Raw genomic sequence first — 22,031 nt, forward strand, 5'->3', positions numbered from 1 at the left:
TTCAGAAGATCTGGTCTGGGTCCAGTATGTAAGTGCAATTATGAAGAAAGCACAGCAGTGCCTCTACTTTCTTAAAAGTTTGTTAGGAATCTGCATGCTATCTAAACCTTTGACAAACTTTGATAGATGTGTGGTGGAGAATATATTGACTAGTTGAATCATGGCCTGGTATGAAAATACCAATGCCCCTGTACACAAAAGCTGACAAAAAGTACTGGATATGGGCCAGCCCATCATGGGTAAAGCACTCCCCATCACTGAGCACGTCTACATGGAGTGCTGTTGCAGGAAAGCAGCATCCATCATCAGGGACCTCCACATACTCTCTTCTTGCAAGTGCCATCAGGAAGAAGGTACTGAAGCCTTGGGACCTGCAGCACCAGGTTCAGGAATGGTTACTGCTCCTAAACAATCAACTCTTAAACCAGAGGGGATAACTTCACTCAACCCCACTCGCCCCATCACTGAACTGGTCCCACAATCAATGGACTCACTTTCAAGGACTCCTTATCTCATGTTCTTGATTTTATTTATTTATTATTTTACTTTCTATTTTAGTATTTGCACAATTTGTTGGGTTATTTTGCACATTATTGTTGTCTGTCCTGTTAGGTGTGGTCTTTCATTGGTTCTATTGTGGTCCATGTATTTATTATGATTGCCTGCAAGAAAATGTATCTCAGGTTTGTGTTTAGTGATACATTTGTACTTTGATAATAAACTTACTCTGGCATTACAGAATAAACGAAGGCTCCAGTTTTAATGCCCCCCCCCTTCTAGTTCACCATTTTGTATGCTTTATTGGAAACCTTAATTTAATATCACATCAGAACATGATCAGGCTCAGTTATGATGCTCCAATTGTTAAACAATTTGCCAACACTACCAGCTAAAGTTCATGGCTGAAGAAAGTTGCTGGATGGAGTATCAGTTGTTTACAGATATCAAAATAGTTAATTTGAGGAAAGGAGAGAAATTAAAGAAAGGTTTCTAGCTTGGCCATGTTCTCTAGGTTTATTGACCATACTCAGTTGTGTTACTGGATTTTACAGCTCCTTTCCAATACTATCATTCCATTCTAACTGCTACTGAAGCATTTAATTCAACAAGAGATTTTTCATTTTGTTATAAAACTTCTCTTATTTAAAATATTAATACATGTTAAATTTCATCCTGCTTCATTTGTTGCAGTTAGATCTAAATTGCTCAAATTGAAAACATTCATTATCAATACTTATAGTTTTGCTATTGGGCCTCAGGACTGGAACCAAGGATATTAAATTGGTCATACTTGTCCCTCAGTCTACTGTCATAAATTAGCCCTGTTTTTCTCACCTATGTCATATAAATCCTTCAAAAAATTTTTAAAACAGCACTCAACCTTCACTTAATTTTACTGTGGAGTATTGCCTAATTTAGCTAATTTATGATTCAATTTACAAATGCCTTTTGAAAATGCTTACTCCAACTCCGAACTTTAATTTGAAAAGTGTATTGAAAGGTCTTTGAAATTCAAAACCTGTAACATAACTGGTGTGAAAATCTGTTATTGCCTCATACAAATAAAGCAGTTAGTATTTATTTCATACGGTATTGTGTTGTTTTGGAATTATTGTTGCTTACCTGCTAAAAATGCATGATTTGCTTTTGTATAATATATATTCACAGGTGATTTCATTGTTTGGACCTGCTTCCATTATATATTTCAAGGAATTTCATATTTGGTAACTCAATGAAATACCATTTAAACAGACTGGCTATGCACTTATCCCCTCTCCAATGCAAGTTTCTAGTTCTGAGCTAATTGCCAAGACCTATGTCATATAAATCCTTCAAAAGTTTTTAAAAACAGCACTCAACCTTCACTTAATTTTAGTGTGGAGTATTGCCTAATTTAAAAATCAAATTTTATTGCACCCTGGCATACATTCAAAGGTTAAAGTAAATTTATTATCAAAGTACAAATATGTCGTCATATACAACCCGAGATTCATTTTCTTGTGGGCATATTCAATAAATCCATAATAGTATAATAACCATAAAAGAAATAATGAAAGACTGCACCAACTTGGGCATTCAAACAGTGTACAAAAGACAGCAAATACAAAAAGAAAGAAATAATAATAAATAATTATCGAGAACATGAGATAAGTGTCATTGAAAGTGAGTTCATGGGTTGTGGGAACATTTCAATGATGAGCAAGTGAAGTTATCCCTTTTGATTCAAATTGAGGGGTAGTAACTATGGTGTGAGTCTTCAGGCTCCTGTATTTTCTTCCTGATGGCAGCAGCGAGAAGAGAGCATGTCTTGGTTTGTGGGGGGTCCCTGATGATGATAGATGCTGCTTTCCTGCCACAACGTTTCATGTAGATGTGCTAAATTGTGGAGAGGACTTTACCCGTAATGGACTGGGCGGTATCCACTATTTTTTGTAGGATTTTCCGTTCAAGAGCATTGGCGTTTCCATACCAGGCTGGGGCGCAGCCAGTCAATATACTCTCCACCACACAAATATAAACTAATCGTGACAATCAGCTAATCTGAATACATCCTCATAACACGAAATTCTGCAGATGCTGGAAATCTTGAGCAAATCACACAAAATGCTGAAGGAACTCAAGCAAGTCAGGCAGCTCCACGTTTCGGTCTGGGCCGGGACCCTTCATCAGGACTGGGAAAGAAAGGTGCAGAAGCAGGAATAAGAAGGTCCTTTTGCTTCTAATTCTGCCCCTCTTCCTTTCCAGTCCTAATGAAGATCCTTAGTCCGAAAAATCGACCATTTATTCCGCCCCTTCCCCTCCATAGACGCTGCCTGACTCGCTGAGTTCCTCCAGAATTTTCACAAAATAAATAAGTTAACAGATTTCACGGCACATGCCGGTGATAATAAACCTGATTCTGAAACCTGTAGATGCTGGAAATTTTGTTTGCTGCTGAATACATCCCCTCAAAAACTAAATAAAAACCTTCCATCTGGTGTATTATCACTTTAATTGGTGCCTAAGAAAGATCACCTTAATGAGTAGAATATAACTTGTTTTCTTTAGCAATGAACTTCATTTATATCTCAGTATTCTCGTTGTTCCCTGTCACTCGGGTATTGCGATTTCACTGTTTAGTTCGTGCCGAGGTAACATTTACCAGGGCACATCGTTTGCCTCTCTTCTAAGAAAGAACTCCTGGACTGTTATTTTTGTCTGTGTTTCTACCGTATACTGAATGTCATTCACCATCTCGTATATATTCCAACGCTCCCGGATTCGTGTGCTTTCAAACTACCTTGCTACCTGCGCATCGTCTGCCCACAACTTCCTCCCTTACGTAAGAATCGAGCACCCGACGCGGGGCATCCACCTCTCATTTGTGTGATCCAACCGATGCTTAACCGAAAAAAAACAACACCCAGGGAAGATGGAGAGTGCAAATGTTGGAATTTGAAGCCAGAGATGATGGTCTTCTCCTGGGCTTCCGGGAACGTGAAAAGATGTAACCAGACGACTGCGAGCGAGTGGGAAAACCTGATTGGGGGAGCGGAGGGGAGGGCGTGAACCGAGGAAGGAGGGAGGGAGGCAGGAGACTCGCTCCCGGCTCGGAGTTCCGCACTCCGGGCTTTCAGCTCGGCCGGCGGTGCCGCTGTTTACCTGGAGCGCGGAGCGGAGCCGAGCCGAGCTGAGCTGAGCTGTGTTTCTGCTTCGGGGCTGGAGCGGCAGCGGGCACCGGCTTCGGGCTCTGCCGGCGTTGCTGACGGGCAGTGGCGCTGCGCGTTAATGAAAGTTCGCTGCGATTTGCGTGTCGGAACCGGGTGAGTGACAGCCCTGTCCTCTTATTTATTTTATTTGGTTGGCGGCGTTGTTGATTTTATCGCCCTGCCCGACTTGGGCCTTTCTGACAGCGAGGGGTGGGGGCTCGCCGGCCGTCACTCCCCGGGCTCGGCCCTCTGCTCATCCCGCCGGGGCCACATGGAGGCAGCCTTTGTCTCCGGATCGTTGATGCCGAGCCCGGCTTGTGAGCGGAGAGCCTTGTGTCACTGGGCGCTGCTGTTGCTCACTTTCTTGTGTACGAGGCCCAGTTTGTCCCTTGACAACGGCGGGGCAGCTGTCGGTGGTGCCGGTGGTTCGTGCCGTGGGCCCATCTGCAGCTCTGGGGAAAGGTCAGTGACCCGAAACCTTCATTGGTCCTCCCTCCCCAGCCCTTCCGGCTCCACATGTGCCTGACTTTGTTCGCGATCCCATCGTTTAATTTTCAGCATTACGGCTGTCTCTCTTACCCCCTTCCCACCTTGTGATTTGATCGAGAAGTGATAATGTCAGTGGGCCCAAGGTTTTGTTGGCCAATCTTTAATGTGACGAAGGATGAGATGCTAAGCTGTTTTTAATGATGGCAAGTGCACTTTAAATATTTAAGTTAAATTTGGCCTTTTTCCATTCAGAATCCGAATGTGTACAGTTAAATCTGAAAGGTACTCCAATAATCCAGAATTATGGGTTTGAAATTGTGCTGGAGTTGAGAGCATACTTGGAATATGGTATAGGTGGACTTAGACACTAAGTGTGGGAAAGGATAAAGTGAAGATCAATCCGAACGGTATTAAGAAAGGAAATAGCCTTGAAGTATTTGAGCATTCTCACGTGGTTCTGAGCAAGGAGTTAAACAGTGTTCAAGGATTGAGATGAGTGAAAGTGTGAGCAGTTGCTGAAAGCTAGGTGCTCCATTACAATGAAAGCAGGACCAACTGATGGGCAGTAAGAGAACAGGGAAAGAGGGCTGTTGGAATATTGCAGTTGAGGCAGAAGTCAGAGGGGAAAAAAAAACAACAAATTGGGGAAGTTGAATGGGAGACGAAAAGGAACTGGGGAATGAGCGAGATATTGGAGTCAAGGGTCAGATCCTACTTTTGGCCTTGTACATGTAGAATTGAGTAAATAGCCTTTTGCAATTTCAGGAATGAAACTGATATAAATCTGGTATTATGAAGGTTGTCAGATAAGTAAACACTAACTCCAGGAAATGTGCAGTTGCTGGAAATCCAAAGCAACACACACAAAATGTTGAAGGAACTCAGCAGGTCAGGCAGCATCCTGAAGAAAGGCCTCAGCCTGAAACGGTGACTGTTTATTCATTTTCATAGATGCTGCATTACCTGTTGAGTTCCTCTAGCATTTTGTGTGTGTGCTAAGAAATAAGCACTTATCAGAAGCAAGGGAAGAGAAATGATCTGATCTTGTGATCAGCGAGCATCACTCATTAACTTACGTTCTTGTAGTATTTTTAATGCAAGATATCTCAAGAAGCTTCACAGTAAGATGCAAAATGGAACTAGCATTAATTCATAAATGGAGACAAGGTTGGATGACCAAGATAGTTTTTCTCTGCTGCCTGAATGGAGGACACAAGGAGTTTAGGGAGGAACTATCAGAGGTTGAAAGACTGCAGTTGAATACAGTGATTGTCACATTGAAGGTTCTGGGTTGGAGACAATTACGGAATGAGGACAGGATTACACTGTGGAGGGATTTATACCTCCTTCATATACTTCTACAGTGTTCTATTCAGAAATTACTTTTGAAGAAAACAGTATAAGTCAGCAATTAGATGTCAGTCTTGCCAACCTCTAAACATTAGGTGGGCTTCACAAGCTCAAGAGCAGGACTTTGTGTGAGCTTGAACATAAATAGCAGAGTTTTGATCATCTTGGGGTTGTGGAGGGGTGGTTGTTGTCAAGATTTCCTTTGCAAGCCATTAAGTAGTATTGTGGAGACCTGAGAGAAGGCACAAAGATGCAGTTGTACAGTTCATTGGTAATATTACTCGCGCGTTGTGTGTGAGTTATATGTAGTGTGTTGTGGAGGAATGGCGTTTTGTTTTGATGGTATGCACGTGTATGGTTGAATGACAATCAAGTTGAACTTCAGCTTGGAGACAGTGAGATTGCAGATGCTGGAATCTGGAGCAAAAACAGACTGTTGGAGGAATTGGTGGGTTGAGCAGCATCTGTGGAGGGGAAGGGACGATTGAAATTTTGGTTAACGGCCTGCATTAGGACTGATATGGCCTTATCTTGGACCCTGCATCCTGACCAGAAACATTGATCATCCCATTTCCCTCCACAGATGTTGCTTGACCTTCTGAATTCTTTTAGCCCAAGGGTTCCCAACCTTTTTTTTATGCCATGGACCCCCTCCATTAACCGAGGGGTCCATGGACCCCAGGTGGGAACCCTAGCTTTAGCAGTTTGTTATTTGTTGCAGGAAGGCAACTTTAAGAGTACAGCACCCTCTCAGCACTGCACAATGCCTGTGTATAGATTGTATACCGTCTTCATAGATCTGTGCCAGCCTTGCTCATCTTTATACATTAGGTGGGCTGCAGAAACATATAATTGGAAGTGTAGCCAGCTTTCTGTATCTGTTTTGCAAACTCAAGCAAAGCAGTAATAGTAATGGCAGTAACAATGTGTTGTACCATCACTCCTACACTGTCATTAGGGATTTTATAAGTTGTTAATGAAATGCGGCAAGGTAATTTTATTTTGGTACATTAATAGTGGTATTATCTAATTAACCCGAGAATCAGTTCCTTGTAATGGTAAAACCTTTTATTTTGTCTGCAGTGGTTTTGTTAATTTACAGCCAACCAAAGAACACTGGTGTGTAGGCTCATAAATATTAGAAGCTAATACACAGCTTTATAGTACTGTAGTATTCTAATTTGTTCTGATTTCACTTAAGTGAAATTGTTACTTAGTTAAACAGTTGTTTGTCCTTTTTAATACCTTTTTGGCTATTTCTATGATACTTCGGCTAATTGGGGCTGTCGATTAATTGGGCCAAAATGTCCTGAAGTGTCCCCATTAACCAGAATCCACTGTACGTTGTTTCCTAACATGGCTTCACATCAGTAGTTTGTTAGTTCTTGAAATTAGCAACAAAGTATTTTTAGCACCAAAGTTTGTTGACTGTTTTCAACACCAACTTGAACTTGATAATTAGAAACTGGTATTGTATAACTCATTTCCTCTACCATTGAAATTAATCCCCCAGAAAGACAACAATTTTCAATGAAAATGTATCCCTGTTACTCAATAACTTTGAGTTGAAATAGCATGGAATCTCACAGAAAGATGGCATGTTTGGCTTCTCCTTGTTTAGTGAATGACACGTAGAAGGGGGGGATGTTTCTGTATGTGAAGTAAGGGAGACAAGCACACAAAGATATGATTTGGTGCCATGGTAGAATGGCGGTTAGCACGATGCTATTACAGCTCTGGGTGTCGGAGTTCAGAGTTAAATTCTGGTGCCATTCTGTAAGGAGTCACTGTACGTCTTCCCCTTGAATGTTGGGTTTTCCTGAAGTGCTCTGGTTTCCTTCTACAGTCCAAAGACATAGCGGGTAGGGTAATTGGTCATTGTAAATTGTCCTGTGATTAGGTTTGGGTTAATCAGGTTTGTGAGCTTGCTGGGGTGGCATGGCTCAAAGGGTCAGAGGAGCCTACTCCTCGCTGTATAGCTAAATAAAAAGGTTGTTCGGTAAAACTTCTTCCCTGAACTAATTGTACTTTATAAGCTCTCTTTTCAAGGAAAGTTAGAAAATATAAAAGCGATTTGCAGACATTAAAAAAGATTCAAACCTTTTTTACCATTACATCTGTCTGTAGTGTGATCTCAATGGTACTTTCTCTTTGAGGAGAAAGAGAAAAAAGTGGGGTACTTCTTTCTTGTAGTCCAGTTACAGAGTAAGCTCTTCAACAAAGTGTTCATTGTTAAAGTGAAAATCACTTGCAAATGAATGGAAACATGCCTTTCTTAATTGGTGTTTTTCCTTTTACCCCCACTTGCATCAATGGATTCCTGTGCCTGGTTTCCATTTCCTTCATCTTTAATGAATGAGTCTGTTCAGATGATTATTCAGCTACAGTGCAGAAAAAGGCCAGTCGCCCCCGTTCAATCATGGATGTTTTACGTATGTTCACACTCTGTGCTCTTGTTATTTCTCTCTCAGTTGTCTGCCACTACCATCTGCTATGGCACTTCAGACTTGTTCATCATGTAGAGAAGATTAAATTCTTGATCATTGTGAAACAGAGATAATTAAAAATAATTTGAAGTGTAATTTTGGTTGCATACTGTATATTTAAAAAGGATAAAGGTGCACTAGATCTGTTTTCTTATTTTGTTCATTTGCTATATGTTTGCATAGTTAGATTTTATTGGGTTGGTGTAGGAGTATGATGCATGTAATTTACATAGTTTGGCAGTACTACTTCTTTTCAAGGACTTGCATTATGTAGTAGCTTTTGTGTCCTTAGAACATCTAGAGATGCTTCAAAGTCATTTATGTAGAACAGAGAAGTTTACAGCATGTCACAGGTCCTTCGACCCATGATGTGGTTCTGACCTTTTAATTTACTCCAAGTTCAACCTAACCATTCCCTCCTACATAACACTTCGTTTTTTTTCAATCATCCTTGTACCATTGACTAATTTAATTACTTTGTGAAGTGCAGTCAGCATTATTGGGCAACTGTGGCCAATGGTTTGCTCTGCAGTGGGCTGTGACTTTGTAACTTTGTGTGATATCTTGTTAGCGTGGCCTGCAGAGGTGGATTACTGTGAATATAGGCTAGACAGTCTAGATGTAAGAAGAGGCCAAGGGAGGTTTGGAGGACAGAGTCAGTAGGATGAACTAAGATGGAACGCAATTTTTTAAAAGAGAATTATGAGGAAAGAACATGAAGATAACTGAAGAAATAGTTATGATGCTTGGGTGGGTGATAGACATCAGGAATTTTAAATGTGTAACTAGATGGAAGAAATATGTTGCAGAACTAGAGAAAAAAATGTCAGGAGATTGTGGCAAACTAAAACATGATTTTAATGATGAGCCACATCATCATGTTGGTCTAGAGGGCAGAAGGTGGAATGTAATGCCAGATTTTTTTCCAAGGGTGTAATATCAAAGTGAGCATCCCCTGAAACTCATTGACATCGAGGGCTTTGTGTCAAAGAAAGCTGACTCTGTCTGGCATCTACATCCAGCTATTGTGATCAGAATCAGTTTCAATATCACCTGCATATGGCGTGAAATTTGTTGACTTTTTGGCAGCAGTACAATGCAATACATAATGGTAGCAATGAGAATAAAGAATGACCAGGGTGATTGGGGTCTTTAATGATGGATGCTGCCTTTTTGAGGCATCGATTCTGGAAGGAGATTGGCCAAATTAGCATACAGCATTTGTGCTGGAAGGCACTATTGGTAAGAAGGTAAGATGGGTCAGTTTGTGAGCTGCTCAGTAGCCATGACTTTGAGTAAATACTAAGTTCACTGAATGGAGTATCTTATTATATTACTCAATGTTGGTTTGAGTTTTGGTTTTCATTTAATCATAAAATTGGAAAAATGCAGCTTTTTCATTGTCCTTTCATGTCAGCTGCTTTGATCAGCTTTTCTGCTGTATTTGAACATGTGCATTTTTCATATCACATTTGAAAATTTACTTTTGGTTTACGTCAGTGACCTTTCTTTGCCGTTTCTTTTGACGTTGATGTGTCACATTGGGCTTTGCTGATGATTCTTCTTGAAATTATTTGGCTTTGGGCAACAATACGTAAAGAAATTTCCAGACATCCTTGGTTAGCTTTAAAATATGGCTAGATCTATTTCTTATCCTTTGTTCACTTGGTTTTCACAGAAATACTAGTTAGTTTAAACAAAAGTCAACTTCAGATTATTGTATTTGCTATAAAACATGTTATAACTGAATATTGTTCTTTTTGCATATTGCAAATCGCAAAGGTAGTTATATGTGATGTACTGGAAAACAAAGTTTTCTATGTCATCTTTTAGTGCATTGCTCAAATAGCATTGCAGGAGATTTTTTTGAATCTAAATGTCATGATGAATTGGGCTAAAAATGTCTCTTTTGGGACCAGCAGCAATTTTCAATTTAATCTATTTTCTGACCTAATTTTGCTGATCTATACAGCTATTTAAGATATCTTTTCCGTGTTCATATTGGTTGTCATGTTTATCAACAATGTGAAATTGGGATCATCTGGAGGTCACAAAGTCCTGTAACAAATTTGAGCTTTTCTTTGTGTGCATTACGATGGTGTCATCCTAACATTTTATCTATCCATATAAAAGAAGACTTTGGTTTGTAACGTAGTACCATATATATCAGATAGATAAGTTGAAGGGTATATACATTTTAAAAAATATATCTATTTCTTCAGGTCTATATCTCAATCTTAGTTAGCCTTGTCCATTCAAAATTGTTTTAGATAACCTTTCTTGGCTTTGCTGTTAATTTGCATATAGGTATTGAACATAAGTACTGAATCCCTATGATTTGCTATAATCTTGATCAGTGAGCAAGTATTACTCCTTGTACAATTGAACCATCGATTTCCTCACTTGTAGAACCTAGTCATTTCAGATGGCAACATTTCCTCCATGATCTCCATCAACACAGGTACTCCACAAGACTGTGCTTAGCCCCCAGCTCTACTTGCTTTACACTTATGACTGTGTGGCTAAGCACAGCTCCAATGCCATATTCACGTTTGCTGATGACATCACTGTTGTAGGCTGAATCAAAAATAGTGTTAAATTAACGTATTGGAGGAAGATTGAAAATCTGGATGAGTGGGGCTACTCAATGTCAGCAAGACCAAGGAGCTGATTACTGACTTCAGGAGAAGGAAACCAGAGGTCCACGAGTCAGTCCTCATCAGAGATGCAGAGGATCAGCAACTTTAAATTCCTTGGTGTTATTAGTTTGGAGGACCTGCCCTGGGCCCAGCATGTAAGTGCCATTACAGAGAAAACACTACTGTCTTAAGAGTGTGTGACGATTCGGCATGACATCTAAAACTGTGACAGACTTCTATAGAAGTGTAGTGGAGGGTATATTGACTGGCTGTATCACAGCCTGCTATGAAAACACCAAAGTCCTTGAATGGAAGATCCTACAAAAAGTAGTGGATATGGCCCAGTCCATCACAAGTAAAGCCCTCCCCACCACTGAGCACACCTACAAAGAGTGCTCTTCTAGGAAAGCAGTACCCATCATTAGGGACCTCCACCACCCAAGTCTTGTTCTCTTTTCACTGCTGCCATCAGGAAGAAGGTACAGGAGCAGGTTCAGGAACCCCTCAAACATCAGGCTCTTGAACCAGAGGGGGTAACTTCACTCAACTAAAATGGCTAACAAGAGTGCACATAGTTTTAAGGTACTTGGAAGTAGGTGCAAGGGGATGTCAGAGGTAAGTTTTTCACACAGAGCGTGATGGGTGCATGGAATGCACTGCCAGCGAAGATGATAGAGGCAAATACAATAGGTTTTCTAAGAGACTCTTAGATAGGTATGTGGAGCTTAGAAAAAAGAAGGCTATGTGGTACGGAAATTCTAAGCAGTTTCTAGAGTAGGTGACATGGTCAGCATGACATTTGGGCTGAAGGGCTTGTAATGTGCTGTAAATTTCTATGTTTCTATGTAACTTTACTCACCCCATCACTGAACTGTTCCTGCTGAAGTGGGCTCACTTTCAGGGACTTTTCATCTCATGTTCTTGACATTTATTGCTTGCTTGCTTATTTATTTATTGATTGATTGTTATTTCTTTCTTTTTGTATTTGCACAGTCTGTTGACTTTTGCACACTGGTTAAATGCCCAAGTTGGTGCAGTCTTTTATTGATTCTGTTATGGTTATATTCTATTATGAATATATAAAGTATGTCTGCAAGAAAGTGAATCTCTGGGTTTGATATGATGACATATATGTACTCTGATAATAAATTTACTTTGAACTTTTGAGCATTTTAATGCTCTTGCAACGCTTAAATTATCCTTCAACACTGTGCAAGTATTTTTTTCACTCCACTACAAACTGGCATGCTGTGAAGTGTACTTTTAAGGGTGAATATTGGACTACGTACCACTATTCTCTGCCAGAATGCATTTGATTTGTAATCTGAGATATGGCCAATTATGGATCAGATTTTCAGTGAAGTCTTATTTAAAGCAAACTTGATCTTATTTGATGCAAAAACTGAATATCAAGGTTTCACTAAATCAAGGTCTTCTAGCAAGCATACTTTGCTATATTGTAGTAGTGAAAGAACACAATTTATCTGCCATTGATTTCCCCCTTCTTGTCGAAAATCCAGTGACACCTACCATCAGTCAAGTTAAAAGTGATGTGATGTGGCAGAATTTGAAGCAGGGTTCCCGACCTGCGGTCCATAGACCCCTCTGTTAATGTTAGGGGTCCGTGGCATAAAAAAAAGGTTGAGAACCCCTGACTTAAAGCAATGAATGAATTTTACAGCAATAAAAGACTCAAATCAATTCCTCCCACAACAGCACGATATCCAGGCAAGACTGACATGAAAAATTACCCATTTGCCTCTATCCTGGCCTTGAATAGTGGTGCTCCCAAATTTCTGAAAAAATTGTGCCATTATAGAACAACGTATCAAGGTGGAAGTGTCAGCATAAATATCTCTTGAGTTTTGTACTTTAAAGAGCCTGTAATTGAACTATAGATCATTTCATTTCAGAGCCTGCTACATTAATAAATTCCAGCCATCAGTTAAACGTTCCTCTTTTCTTTCTAATCATTTCAACTCTTTTTCACCAAAGAATATTTACAGCTTTCTCTTTCCTCAATCTTTAAATGAACAGTGTATTTAATTTGTCCTGAGTGCGTGTGTGTGTGTGTTTTAAAACAGTTATTAAACCACCAAAAAATCAATAATTAATTTCTATGTAGTTCCTGTTTGCAAACAAAGAACCCGAAATCTGTCTGAGCTTGATACTTTGGTAAAAGTGCTAACTGCCAAAGTGTGTGGTTTTCTAAAACATAGTTTATACCACCAACAACATTACTGTGGTTTATATATTCACCATAAGTAGTTTAAAATTTAATTGCCCTGCCATAGGCTGTTAATCATAGCACTCTCTAATTTTAGTTTGTTGGAAATAACTTGATATTGGTTGATGGAGTGGAGATACTTCTCTACCAAAGGAGATGTAAGGCGCTGCTTTCCTCCCCTGGCCTGCAGGTCACCCTTGGGCAAGGTGTAGCACCAGCTTAGCCCCCCAAACAGGTTCCTGTGAAGCCATGGAGCTGGTGGTGGATGATCATATGAGCAGCTGGTACATAATCACATGTCCTGGTTATGCGACCACTGACACCAGACAGACAATTTCTGGAGAATATTGATAATGGCTGGGGTCACCCATCTTCTAAGGACACTGCCCAAAAGAAGGCAAATCACTTCCGTAGAAAAAATTGCCAAGAATGATCATGGTCGTGACCATTATTGCCTACATCATGTGACATGGCACATAATGAACCTGATGATTTTTTATTTTATTTTACTGAGAGACAATGCGGAGTAGGCCCTTCTGGCCATTCGAGCTGTGCTGTCCTGCAATTCCGGTTTTAACCCTGGCCTAATCATGGGATAATTTACAATGACCAAATGGTACGTTTTTGGACTGTGGGAGGAAATTGGAGCACCTGGAAGAAACCCACACGGTCAATGGGAGAACGTACAAACTCCTTACAGGCAGCATTGGGAATTGAAACTGGGTTACTTGAAGTGTGCTAACCTCTATGCTATCATACTGTCTCAAATTTTAATAATAATTAGAATGGTTTTCTAATTCTTAAAAGTATTTGAGCACTTTTGAATCTGAAATTTCATAATTTTATAGTGTAATGAACAACCTTTTAGCCAAATCTAATTAGAGCTATTTGTTTGACTTCCGTCTGCCAGTTTCCTAACCGCACTGGACTTGATTTTTAGTCTTACTTACTTACTACCCATTATGCCTCTGGCATTTAGGGCAGAAATGAATGCCCTCCATCTCTCTCTTTATAGAAGGATTCTTCATTGCTGTTTCCGTAGCATTTTATTTTGACCAGTTGGTGTTGTTAGCCGTGAGCTGAAGCCTGAAATCTTGAGGATTGGTGAACCTCTCTTAGTTTGGCTTCTACCTTTTATCCTGTTTGGCATGGGTGACCCTATCAAGAGCCAAAGCACAAGGCTCTGACTCCGGTCATTGAGGCATGCAAGCCTCCAAACCCTACGACAACATTATGGTCTTCTTGGAGGTTGATTTTTAGTTTGCTGAGTATTTTTTGTTTATTCATGGTCCTTCAGAATGTTGCCAGCTTGTGAATTCTTTACCAATGTAGAAACCCAGGATTGGGCTAATTAATCATAGTGTGTATCTTTGATAGAGCTATACATATGTTCATTGAAGTTCAAACAGAAAATTTATCTAAGAGCTTTAGTTAATTTGTGTTGAATAATGCTGTAGAGGAATGCAGCAAAGTGTGGCTTGGCCTGCTGAAGGGCAGACTTTGTTATTTTACTGTTCAGGAGGACAAATATGTAAATGCAATAGAATAGACCCCTCCTCTAATCTCCAATCACCATTGAAGAAATTGAATTGAGGAGCGGATGGCATTTTGGGGAAATGTAGGGATGCTGAGGATTGAGGGAGAAAATTGGGAAAGGAGGCTGAGAACATCAAGGAATGAAAGGGGTTGTGGGAGTGTAAGAAGTAACCATGGTGAGATAAAGAAAGGCTTGTATGAAGAGGGATGCTTTAAATCCCCAGCACAAACTGGTTAAGGTCGGGGCTTTGTGAAGTAAGAGCTGACTGCATTTGAGTAAGGCCTTCAGTGATCCAGTGGGTGACACATAGGTTAGAGTTCAAACTCCAAACTCTAAAAATTTCAAATGAGCCTTGTGCGCCATTGCATATCTCTGCTTGTGCCCAGCAACCAATCTGCACAAGCTTGTCATATGCATTGAATGTCACTGCATCAGGTAACAGCTGCCTGTGCTGATCTTTGCAGTGGTCAGATTGACAGCAGCTGGAAGGTCACTGAATCCAGCCCTTTTTCTCCTCTCTTTGTATTACATTTGATATACTTCATTTGTTGTTCAACCCAGTTCCAGGTTTCATCAACTGTTATATTTGAAAAGACTATTTAAAATAATTAAACCAAAAATTAATAATGGATCTGCCAGCATACTGCTTAATGAGTCAGGAAACCCAGAAATGTTTTGACGCAGTATATAGTTGAAAAGCCAGCAGCAGATGTGCATCATTTCCCGGCCTGCCCCATCCTTTTGGTTCACATTGTGCCAAAACATTAAAATATAGTCCTGTTTCTGATTTGTGGTTTTTTTCTGAAGATCTCATAACTAACTGTAAAATGCTTTTGAAAAGAGTCACTACATTCAGTGTAAATTAGAAATTGTATACAAGTTTGTACTGTGATTGCACAACTGTTTTCAATGTGATGGTTTAGTTATCCGCTCAACTTTGGCCCAGTCTGAGTTTATTTAATTGCAAGGCAATTGTAAAACATTACTAATTAATGTTACCAAATCGAGTTGGACATAATTCTGAAGGTATCATCACATGACTTTTCCCTGTGCTCTGCGCGCTGGCTGTTGAATTTCACCAATGCACTTAAACTGCTCTGCTGCTCTTTGCCTTTTACAACAGTCAGGAAGTGAACACACCCCAGTAAGTGATCATAGTGATGATCCCTTTGTAAACTTCATATCAGTTAAAAGATTTTCCTCTTACTCCCACTTTGCTTCCCTCCACCCCTATTAGCATTTTGTAACCAATGGAAAGTGTTCAAGGAATATGCCTTCCTGCGTAATGTTATTGTGTGTTTTTCTTTGCTATTGTTGATTACGTGCAGTGTTTGAAGGACATTAATTTTTAATTCCCAGGGATTCCAAAGCACTTTCAAAGGTTTAACAGCATTGTAGGTAATAGCTTGACCTTGGCTTCTTCGACTTGAAAGAATATTTAAGAAGTATTCCTTGTCTTCACTCTAGTCCTGTTGTTTTGCAGCCTACTCTGTGTGTTGCATGATTTGAGTGACAGTGAGCTGGCGAGATCTGTGAATTGTTAAACTCAACTCCTGTATTTCTTTTCGTATCACGTGCATTCTGTTTAGGTCAGGGATATGTACTGTAGTTGCTGTCCTGTTTTATTAATACTTCAGTAGCACATGAATTGCTTTGATTCAACATTTGAAAACCAACTTCAGCCAATTGGAGATTTTAATAAAATTAAAGCTTTTTGCTTGAAGGCCACATACCTTAAGAACAATGGAAAATACTGGGTTAGTATTAAGACAATTAGTTCACTTCAAGAACATGATTTATTCAGCACTAAACCATAACACTCCTCCAAGAGGATTACAACCTTGTTGTGATTTGGAGGCTTTGTACTTCAATGATCCAGAGAGCTATGCTGGCTGAAGTCAGGGCTTTGTTCTTTGGCTCTTGGTAGGGTCACCCATGCCAAACAGATCAAGGGTAAGAGGCCAGACTAAGAGTGGTCCACTGGTACTCCAGATTCAGGGGTTCAGCTCAAGGCTAACGACCCTGACTGATGAAACAAAATTGTTACAGAAACAGAAATGAAGAATCCTACATCTGAGTGTGATGGTATTCTTGAGACTCCACCCGGGACTTGCATGACTGACAGTGAAAGCTGAGAGGAAGTGACTCACACGCTAAAGGAAGCCTTGAACACCACTAGAGATGGAGGACCTTCATTACTGCCCTGAATGCCAGCAACGTAATGCTGTCACTATATTAATTTGTTTAAATATCATTGTTTTCCTTAGGAAGGATGATTTACATAATTTTGGTGTCTCTTTTGACAATTTTGTGGAACATTGCATTTTTAATATTGTACTTGATTATTTTTAGTATAGTTAAATGTGTAGATAGTGAAACATAGAAAACCTACAGCACAATACAGGCCCTTCGGCCCACAAAGTTGTGCTGAATGCGTCCCTACCTTAGAAATTACTAGGCTTGCCTATAGCCCTCTATTTTACTACGCTCCATGTACCTATCTAAAAGCCTCTTAAAATATCCTATCGTATCCGCCTCCACCACTGTTGCCGGCAGCCTGACATCTTAAGCCTGACATCTTCTCTGTACCTACTCCCCAGCACCTTAAACCTGTAAATCTCTGTAGATATAATGTCATATAATTCAAGAAAATCTCTGTAGATATAAAGTAATGTCATATAAATGTGTTAAACACCTGATTCAATACTGATGGCAGATCTGTAATCAAATTTTGCACGACACGCACAACCCCTCGTGTTGTGCAACTATATTTTTGTATAGCCAACCTTGAACATTGAACTTGATAAACATTGAAATTATTTCCTTAATTAATAATTAAAACCATTTTACTCATACATCTGAACAGCGAAGTCCCATTAACAATGTATATAGCTGAAACTGAATTGATCAAATATTGCACATTTCCTCCATGTTCAACATTTTGTTACTTCTTGTAATTTTAAAACATTTGGATCTAACATTGAAATGGGAGGAACAGGAGTAAAAACTTGAATCTTGCAGCAAGGGGAACAATGGAGATAAATAGACGCTGATAAATGCAGAAATCTAGAGCTTCCTGTCAGGATTTATCAACTCTTGCAGCCTTTCCAGTTAAGTTAGCAGCAGGCTAATGATAACTTAAACTGTTTACACAAACTCCTCTGAAGCAAAATATGGAATACATAATGATTTGTTAAGTGAGCGGTAATTAGATTTTTAGTGGTGTGTTGAGCTACAATCAGTGGGTAACCTACATTACCCTGTGAAGTCTAATTTTACATGCCTGGTGCACTGGTTCTTTTCCAGTGCTGTCTGCTTGTTTGTCCTCCCCGTGAGCACGTGGGTTTCCTCTGGGTCCTCCGGTTTCCTCCCACATTTCAAACACTTGTCAGTTGGTAGGTTAAGTAGTCATTTTGAATTTTCCTGTGATTATGTTAGGGTTGAATAGGTGAGCTGCTGGTGGTGTGGCTCAGTGGGTCAGAAGGGCCTGTTCCATGCTGTTATCTTTAAACTAATTTCCTCTTGAGTAAATATTTCACTTTATTAAATTCTATTTTAATCTGCTGTGCTCTTCCAGTATATATTTCACTGTAGTAAAATTTAAACCAATTAGCAATGTGCCAACTTGTAACGGTGGTGTCAAAGGCTGACACTTTGAAATCCTTCAACATAATGGAAGTGGGGTAAAGGAGGTTGGACATGCCCTGTGTGCAAAGTAGCTGAGAATGCATCTTTCACATTGTGATTTAAAAAGTCTGTTGTTCAGCCAGTTCTACAATGTAAAAGATAGAAAATTTCAGCAATATTCAAAAAGCAATTCTGTTGATTTTTGTGATTGATTTTTTTAAATCCCTAAAATAAAATAGAAATATATTTTTAAATTTTTTTTTACCTATTGGTGATGTAAGAGCCATGTATCTATTTTCTGTCTATCTGTATTGTATTTGGTGCTTTGCGTTTATTATGAGCTACAGTAATTTGTCATGTGGGTCGGAGTGTGGTAGAAGTAATGAGTCTAGTTACATATTCATGTTTTGTGCTAGTTAGTTTAGCTTCGTTGAAAGGGAGGCAGCCGGAGAATGATTTTTTTTTTTATTAACCACTAATTTGAACTCCAATTACTCGTGCTGCTATATTGTTAATTTAGTTAATTTCTAAAACTGTTATAAGATTGATCATCTTTGCTGATTTCATAATAAAGGATTCAACGTTCTTTTTTTCGTCTTGGAGCTCAGTTATTTGGAAGCGTGTCATACAGTGTCAATTTCTGTACGTGGTCTCTCAGCAGTTTTGGTTGGTTTTCAAGAAACCGCTATGGGGAAATGTTGATATTGGAAGTGACAAAACGGACATGCAGATATAGAAGGCAATTGGGAAGGAAAATTGTATGATGAAATTAAAAGGTGACCATTTTGCTGAAAACCTACACTCTGTCTGCCAGAGAAAGCAGGATTTCCCAGTGGCCACACATTTTAATTCCACATCCCATTTCCATTCTGATATGTCTATCCATGGCCTCCTCTACTGTCAAGATGAAGCCACACTCAGGTTGGAGGAACAACACCTCATATACCGTTTGGGTAGCCTCCAACCTGATGGCATGAACATTGATTTCTCTAACTTCCGTTAATGACCCTCCTCCCCTTCTTACCCCATCCCTGATTTATTTATTTCCCCCCCTTTTTTCCCCCTCTCTCTCTGCCCATCAGTCTGCCTGTTCTCCATCTCCCTCTGGTGCGTCCCTCTCCCGTTCTTTCTCCCTAAGCCTCCCGTCCCATGATCCTTTCCCTTCTCCAGCTCTGTTTCCCTTTTGCCAATCGCCTTTCCAGCTCTTGGCTTCACCCTAGCCCCTCTGGTCTTCTCCTATCATTTTGGATTTCCCCCTCCCCCACCTACTTTCAAATCTCTTGCACTATCTTTTATTTGTTAGTCCTGACGAAGGGTCTCGGCCCAAAACGTTGACTTTGCTTCTTCCTATGGATGCTGCCTGACCTGCTGCGTTCCACCAGCATTTTGTGTGTGTTACTTGGCCTGTAGATTCCTTTTTTTTGCTGTCTGTCTGCTTTCTTGAAGAGTGGAGTGACATTTGCATTTTTCCAGTCTTCTGGAGCCATTTCAGAATCTAATGATTCCTGAAAGATCATTACTAATGACTGCACAATCTCTTCAGCCTCTTCAGAACTCTGGGGTGTACACCATCTGGTCCAAATATCTACCTTCAGACATTTCAGTTTCCCAAGAAATATTCTCTATTAATGGTAAATTAGCACACTTCATGACCTCTGACACTTTTGAATTCATTGTCCCCTCAGCGATTGCAAGCTGCCCAGGCCCTGAGGCAGCAAAGCAGCCCCAAACCATTTTTCATGGTTGGGATGAGGTTTTGTTGTTGGTGTGCAGTGCCTTTTTCCTCCAACATAGCAATGTGCATTTCTGCCAAGAAGTTCAACTTTTGTCTCATCTGACCACAGAACATTGTCCCAGAAGTGTTGTGGAACATACAGTTGGTCTTTTGCAAACAGAAATAGAAATTGGCAGGTTCAAGGTTCTTGAGTGGGCTGCGGGAGGATGGCAGTAAGTGGCACCCTCACTTGAGGCACAAGATCTGATTGACCGTTAGTGGAGCAGGCACTTGCCTAAAAAAAAAAGATGAGGCACGGGAACACAGGAAGAACCCTAACTCTATAGGTGGTGACCACTTGTCACAATACGTCTGAAACTCGGCAATCTCATCCAACCTTACCAACTAAACAGACATTATTAATTAGCATAAATTAGCAACCAGGTTGCCCAACAGTTCCCCATGACTCACTGCATGGAACAAGTTCATGCAATTTAAAGTTGATAAGTCAAGTACACCCTCTCAACTTTCTTGACAGATCTACGGAAAATAGTGCTGGCTGGAACCAAATGGTGAAATAGAGCCAATCAGTGAACTTGCTGACCCTGAGGATTCCTCTTGAGGTGTTCAAAGCAACCTTGCCTTTACATTTGTGCTTAAAAATCATCTTTGGTGCTTATGAGGCCCTGTGTAATTGGTGAATTGCACTAACTGGAATAGTATAAAGGTAGCCTGCCAAACACCAGCTCTGTCCTGACTAACATTCAGATTCCGATCTGAATCCTTGTCAACGTAATTTTTGCTGTTATGATCGTCTTCATCTTCACCTCGCCATTCCTTTGTGTGGTGCTACCATTGTTCCATCCGTGTCAATTCGCTGCCATCATCAACATCCGATAGGCATTCCCAGTTTGTGTTAGTTTTTAATTTAGCTCTGTTAATGATGGCTAAATGCGTACAGTGCAATCTGAGTCTGAAGGCGGTGAAGCCTTGAATTCTAATCATGCTAAGAAACAAACTACAGAAAGTGCATCAGTACAATGTTATATATCTGGAGTATGGTTTTATTTCATTCCCGTCAGATCAGCGACACCCTGTGTCTTATTTGTAATACTGTACTGTCTAATGAAGCCATGAAACCACCAAGATTGCAGGAACACTTCTGTGAAAGACACCCTGAAAAGTCTACTTATGGTGTTACTCAGTTCCAGAAGATGAAAGAATGATTTGAAAAGTGTTGCACACTGGAGTCATTTGACAAGAAAGCTAAAAATGACCTTGATAGTGGCCTCATTGTTTCTTATAACATTTCCAAAATGACAGCAAAGTGTGGAAAATCTCACACAATTGGTGAAAGATTAATAATGCCTGCTATATTAGAAGTGCTCACCACTATTCTCAAAATGGATACCAGTATCTTAAAATCAATTCCTCTGAGTAATAACTCTGTAGCTCATCGTATTGATGAAATGAGCAAAGACATTGAGTATCAACTATACATAGAGTTACAATAAACAGAATGTTGGATACAACCGGATGAGTCAATTGTGCGAGACAACAGGATATTGCTAATGACGTACGTACGGTTTAACAAAAATGGAAATGTTTATGAAGAGATTCTCTTTTTTAAAAAGTTTAAAAACAAACATCGACAAATATAATGTACGATGAGTGGGGATAAAAGGAATTGCAAGTCTGTTTGCAATCCATTGTGTAATTTATTATCGTCTTGCAGCCAAAAACCTCAGTAAGCAACTTCTATCAAGCATGACTTTTGTAATAACTGCTATCAACAAAATTAAAGCTCATCCATTCAAAAGCAGAATATTTTACCTGTTATGCCAAGATAATGATGAAGAGTTTGAATACTTGCTTCTTCACACTGAAGTGTGTTGGCCGTCAAAAGGCTGCTGCCTAAAAAGTTTCTTTGATCTTTTTGACACTGGTTAGATTTTTGCTCAAAGTCAACAAGAGCTTGGGAAATAAGACTGAACTTATACGTGGAGATGTGGCCGACCTGTATGACAAAATGAACATTCTAAATTTGAAACTGCAAGGTGAGAATTTTACTTTAATCCAGGGAAAAAGTGCAGTGTCCAATTTTATCAGAAAATTGGAAATAAGTAAAACATTGGGAGAAGAATATTCTCACAGTTTTCCTCCATGGAAAGTATGGTGCTCTTTCACAGATGGTGATTTGCAACAGTACTGCTTACACCTGTAGTCACTAAAGAAGGATTTTCAGAATTGATTCAAGGAATTAACCTATTTCT

At 39.8% G+C, this 22,031-nt stretch overlaps 1 protein-coding gene across 5 annotated transcripts in view; it reads left to right on the forward strand.

Annotated features, from left to right (window-relative positions):
• The first annotated feature begins 3,574 nt into the window (after positions 1–3,574).
• gramd4a (GRAM domain containing 4a) overlaps positions 3,575–22,031 on the forward strand; it is a 160,051-nt gene continuing 141,594 nt past the window's right edge. The window contains exon 1 of one of the 5 annotated variants that reach the window (XM_073066359.1): positions 3,575–3,803. Coding sequence is in view for 2 of the 5 variants with exons in the window: in XM_073066357.1 (XP_072922458.1) it covers positions 3,769–3,803 (35 nt within the window). In the remaining 3 variants the exon portion in view is untranslated. Of the gene's footprint in view, positions 3,804–4,075; positions 4,152–22,031 lie in introns of those variants that run through there. The other 4 variants (XM_073066357.1, XM_073066358.1, XM_073066361.1 and 1 more) reach the window with 4 other exon arrangements.

This window comes from Hemitrygon akajei, chromosome 14 (assembly GCF_048418815.1).
Source record: "Hemitrygon akajei chromosome 14, sHemAka1.3, whole genome shotgun sequence".
Lineage (NCBI taxonomy): Eukaryota > Metazoa > Chordata > Chondrichthyes > Myliobatiformes > Dasyatidae > Hemitrygon > Hemitrygon akajei.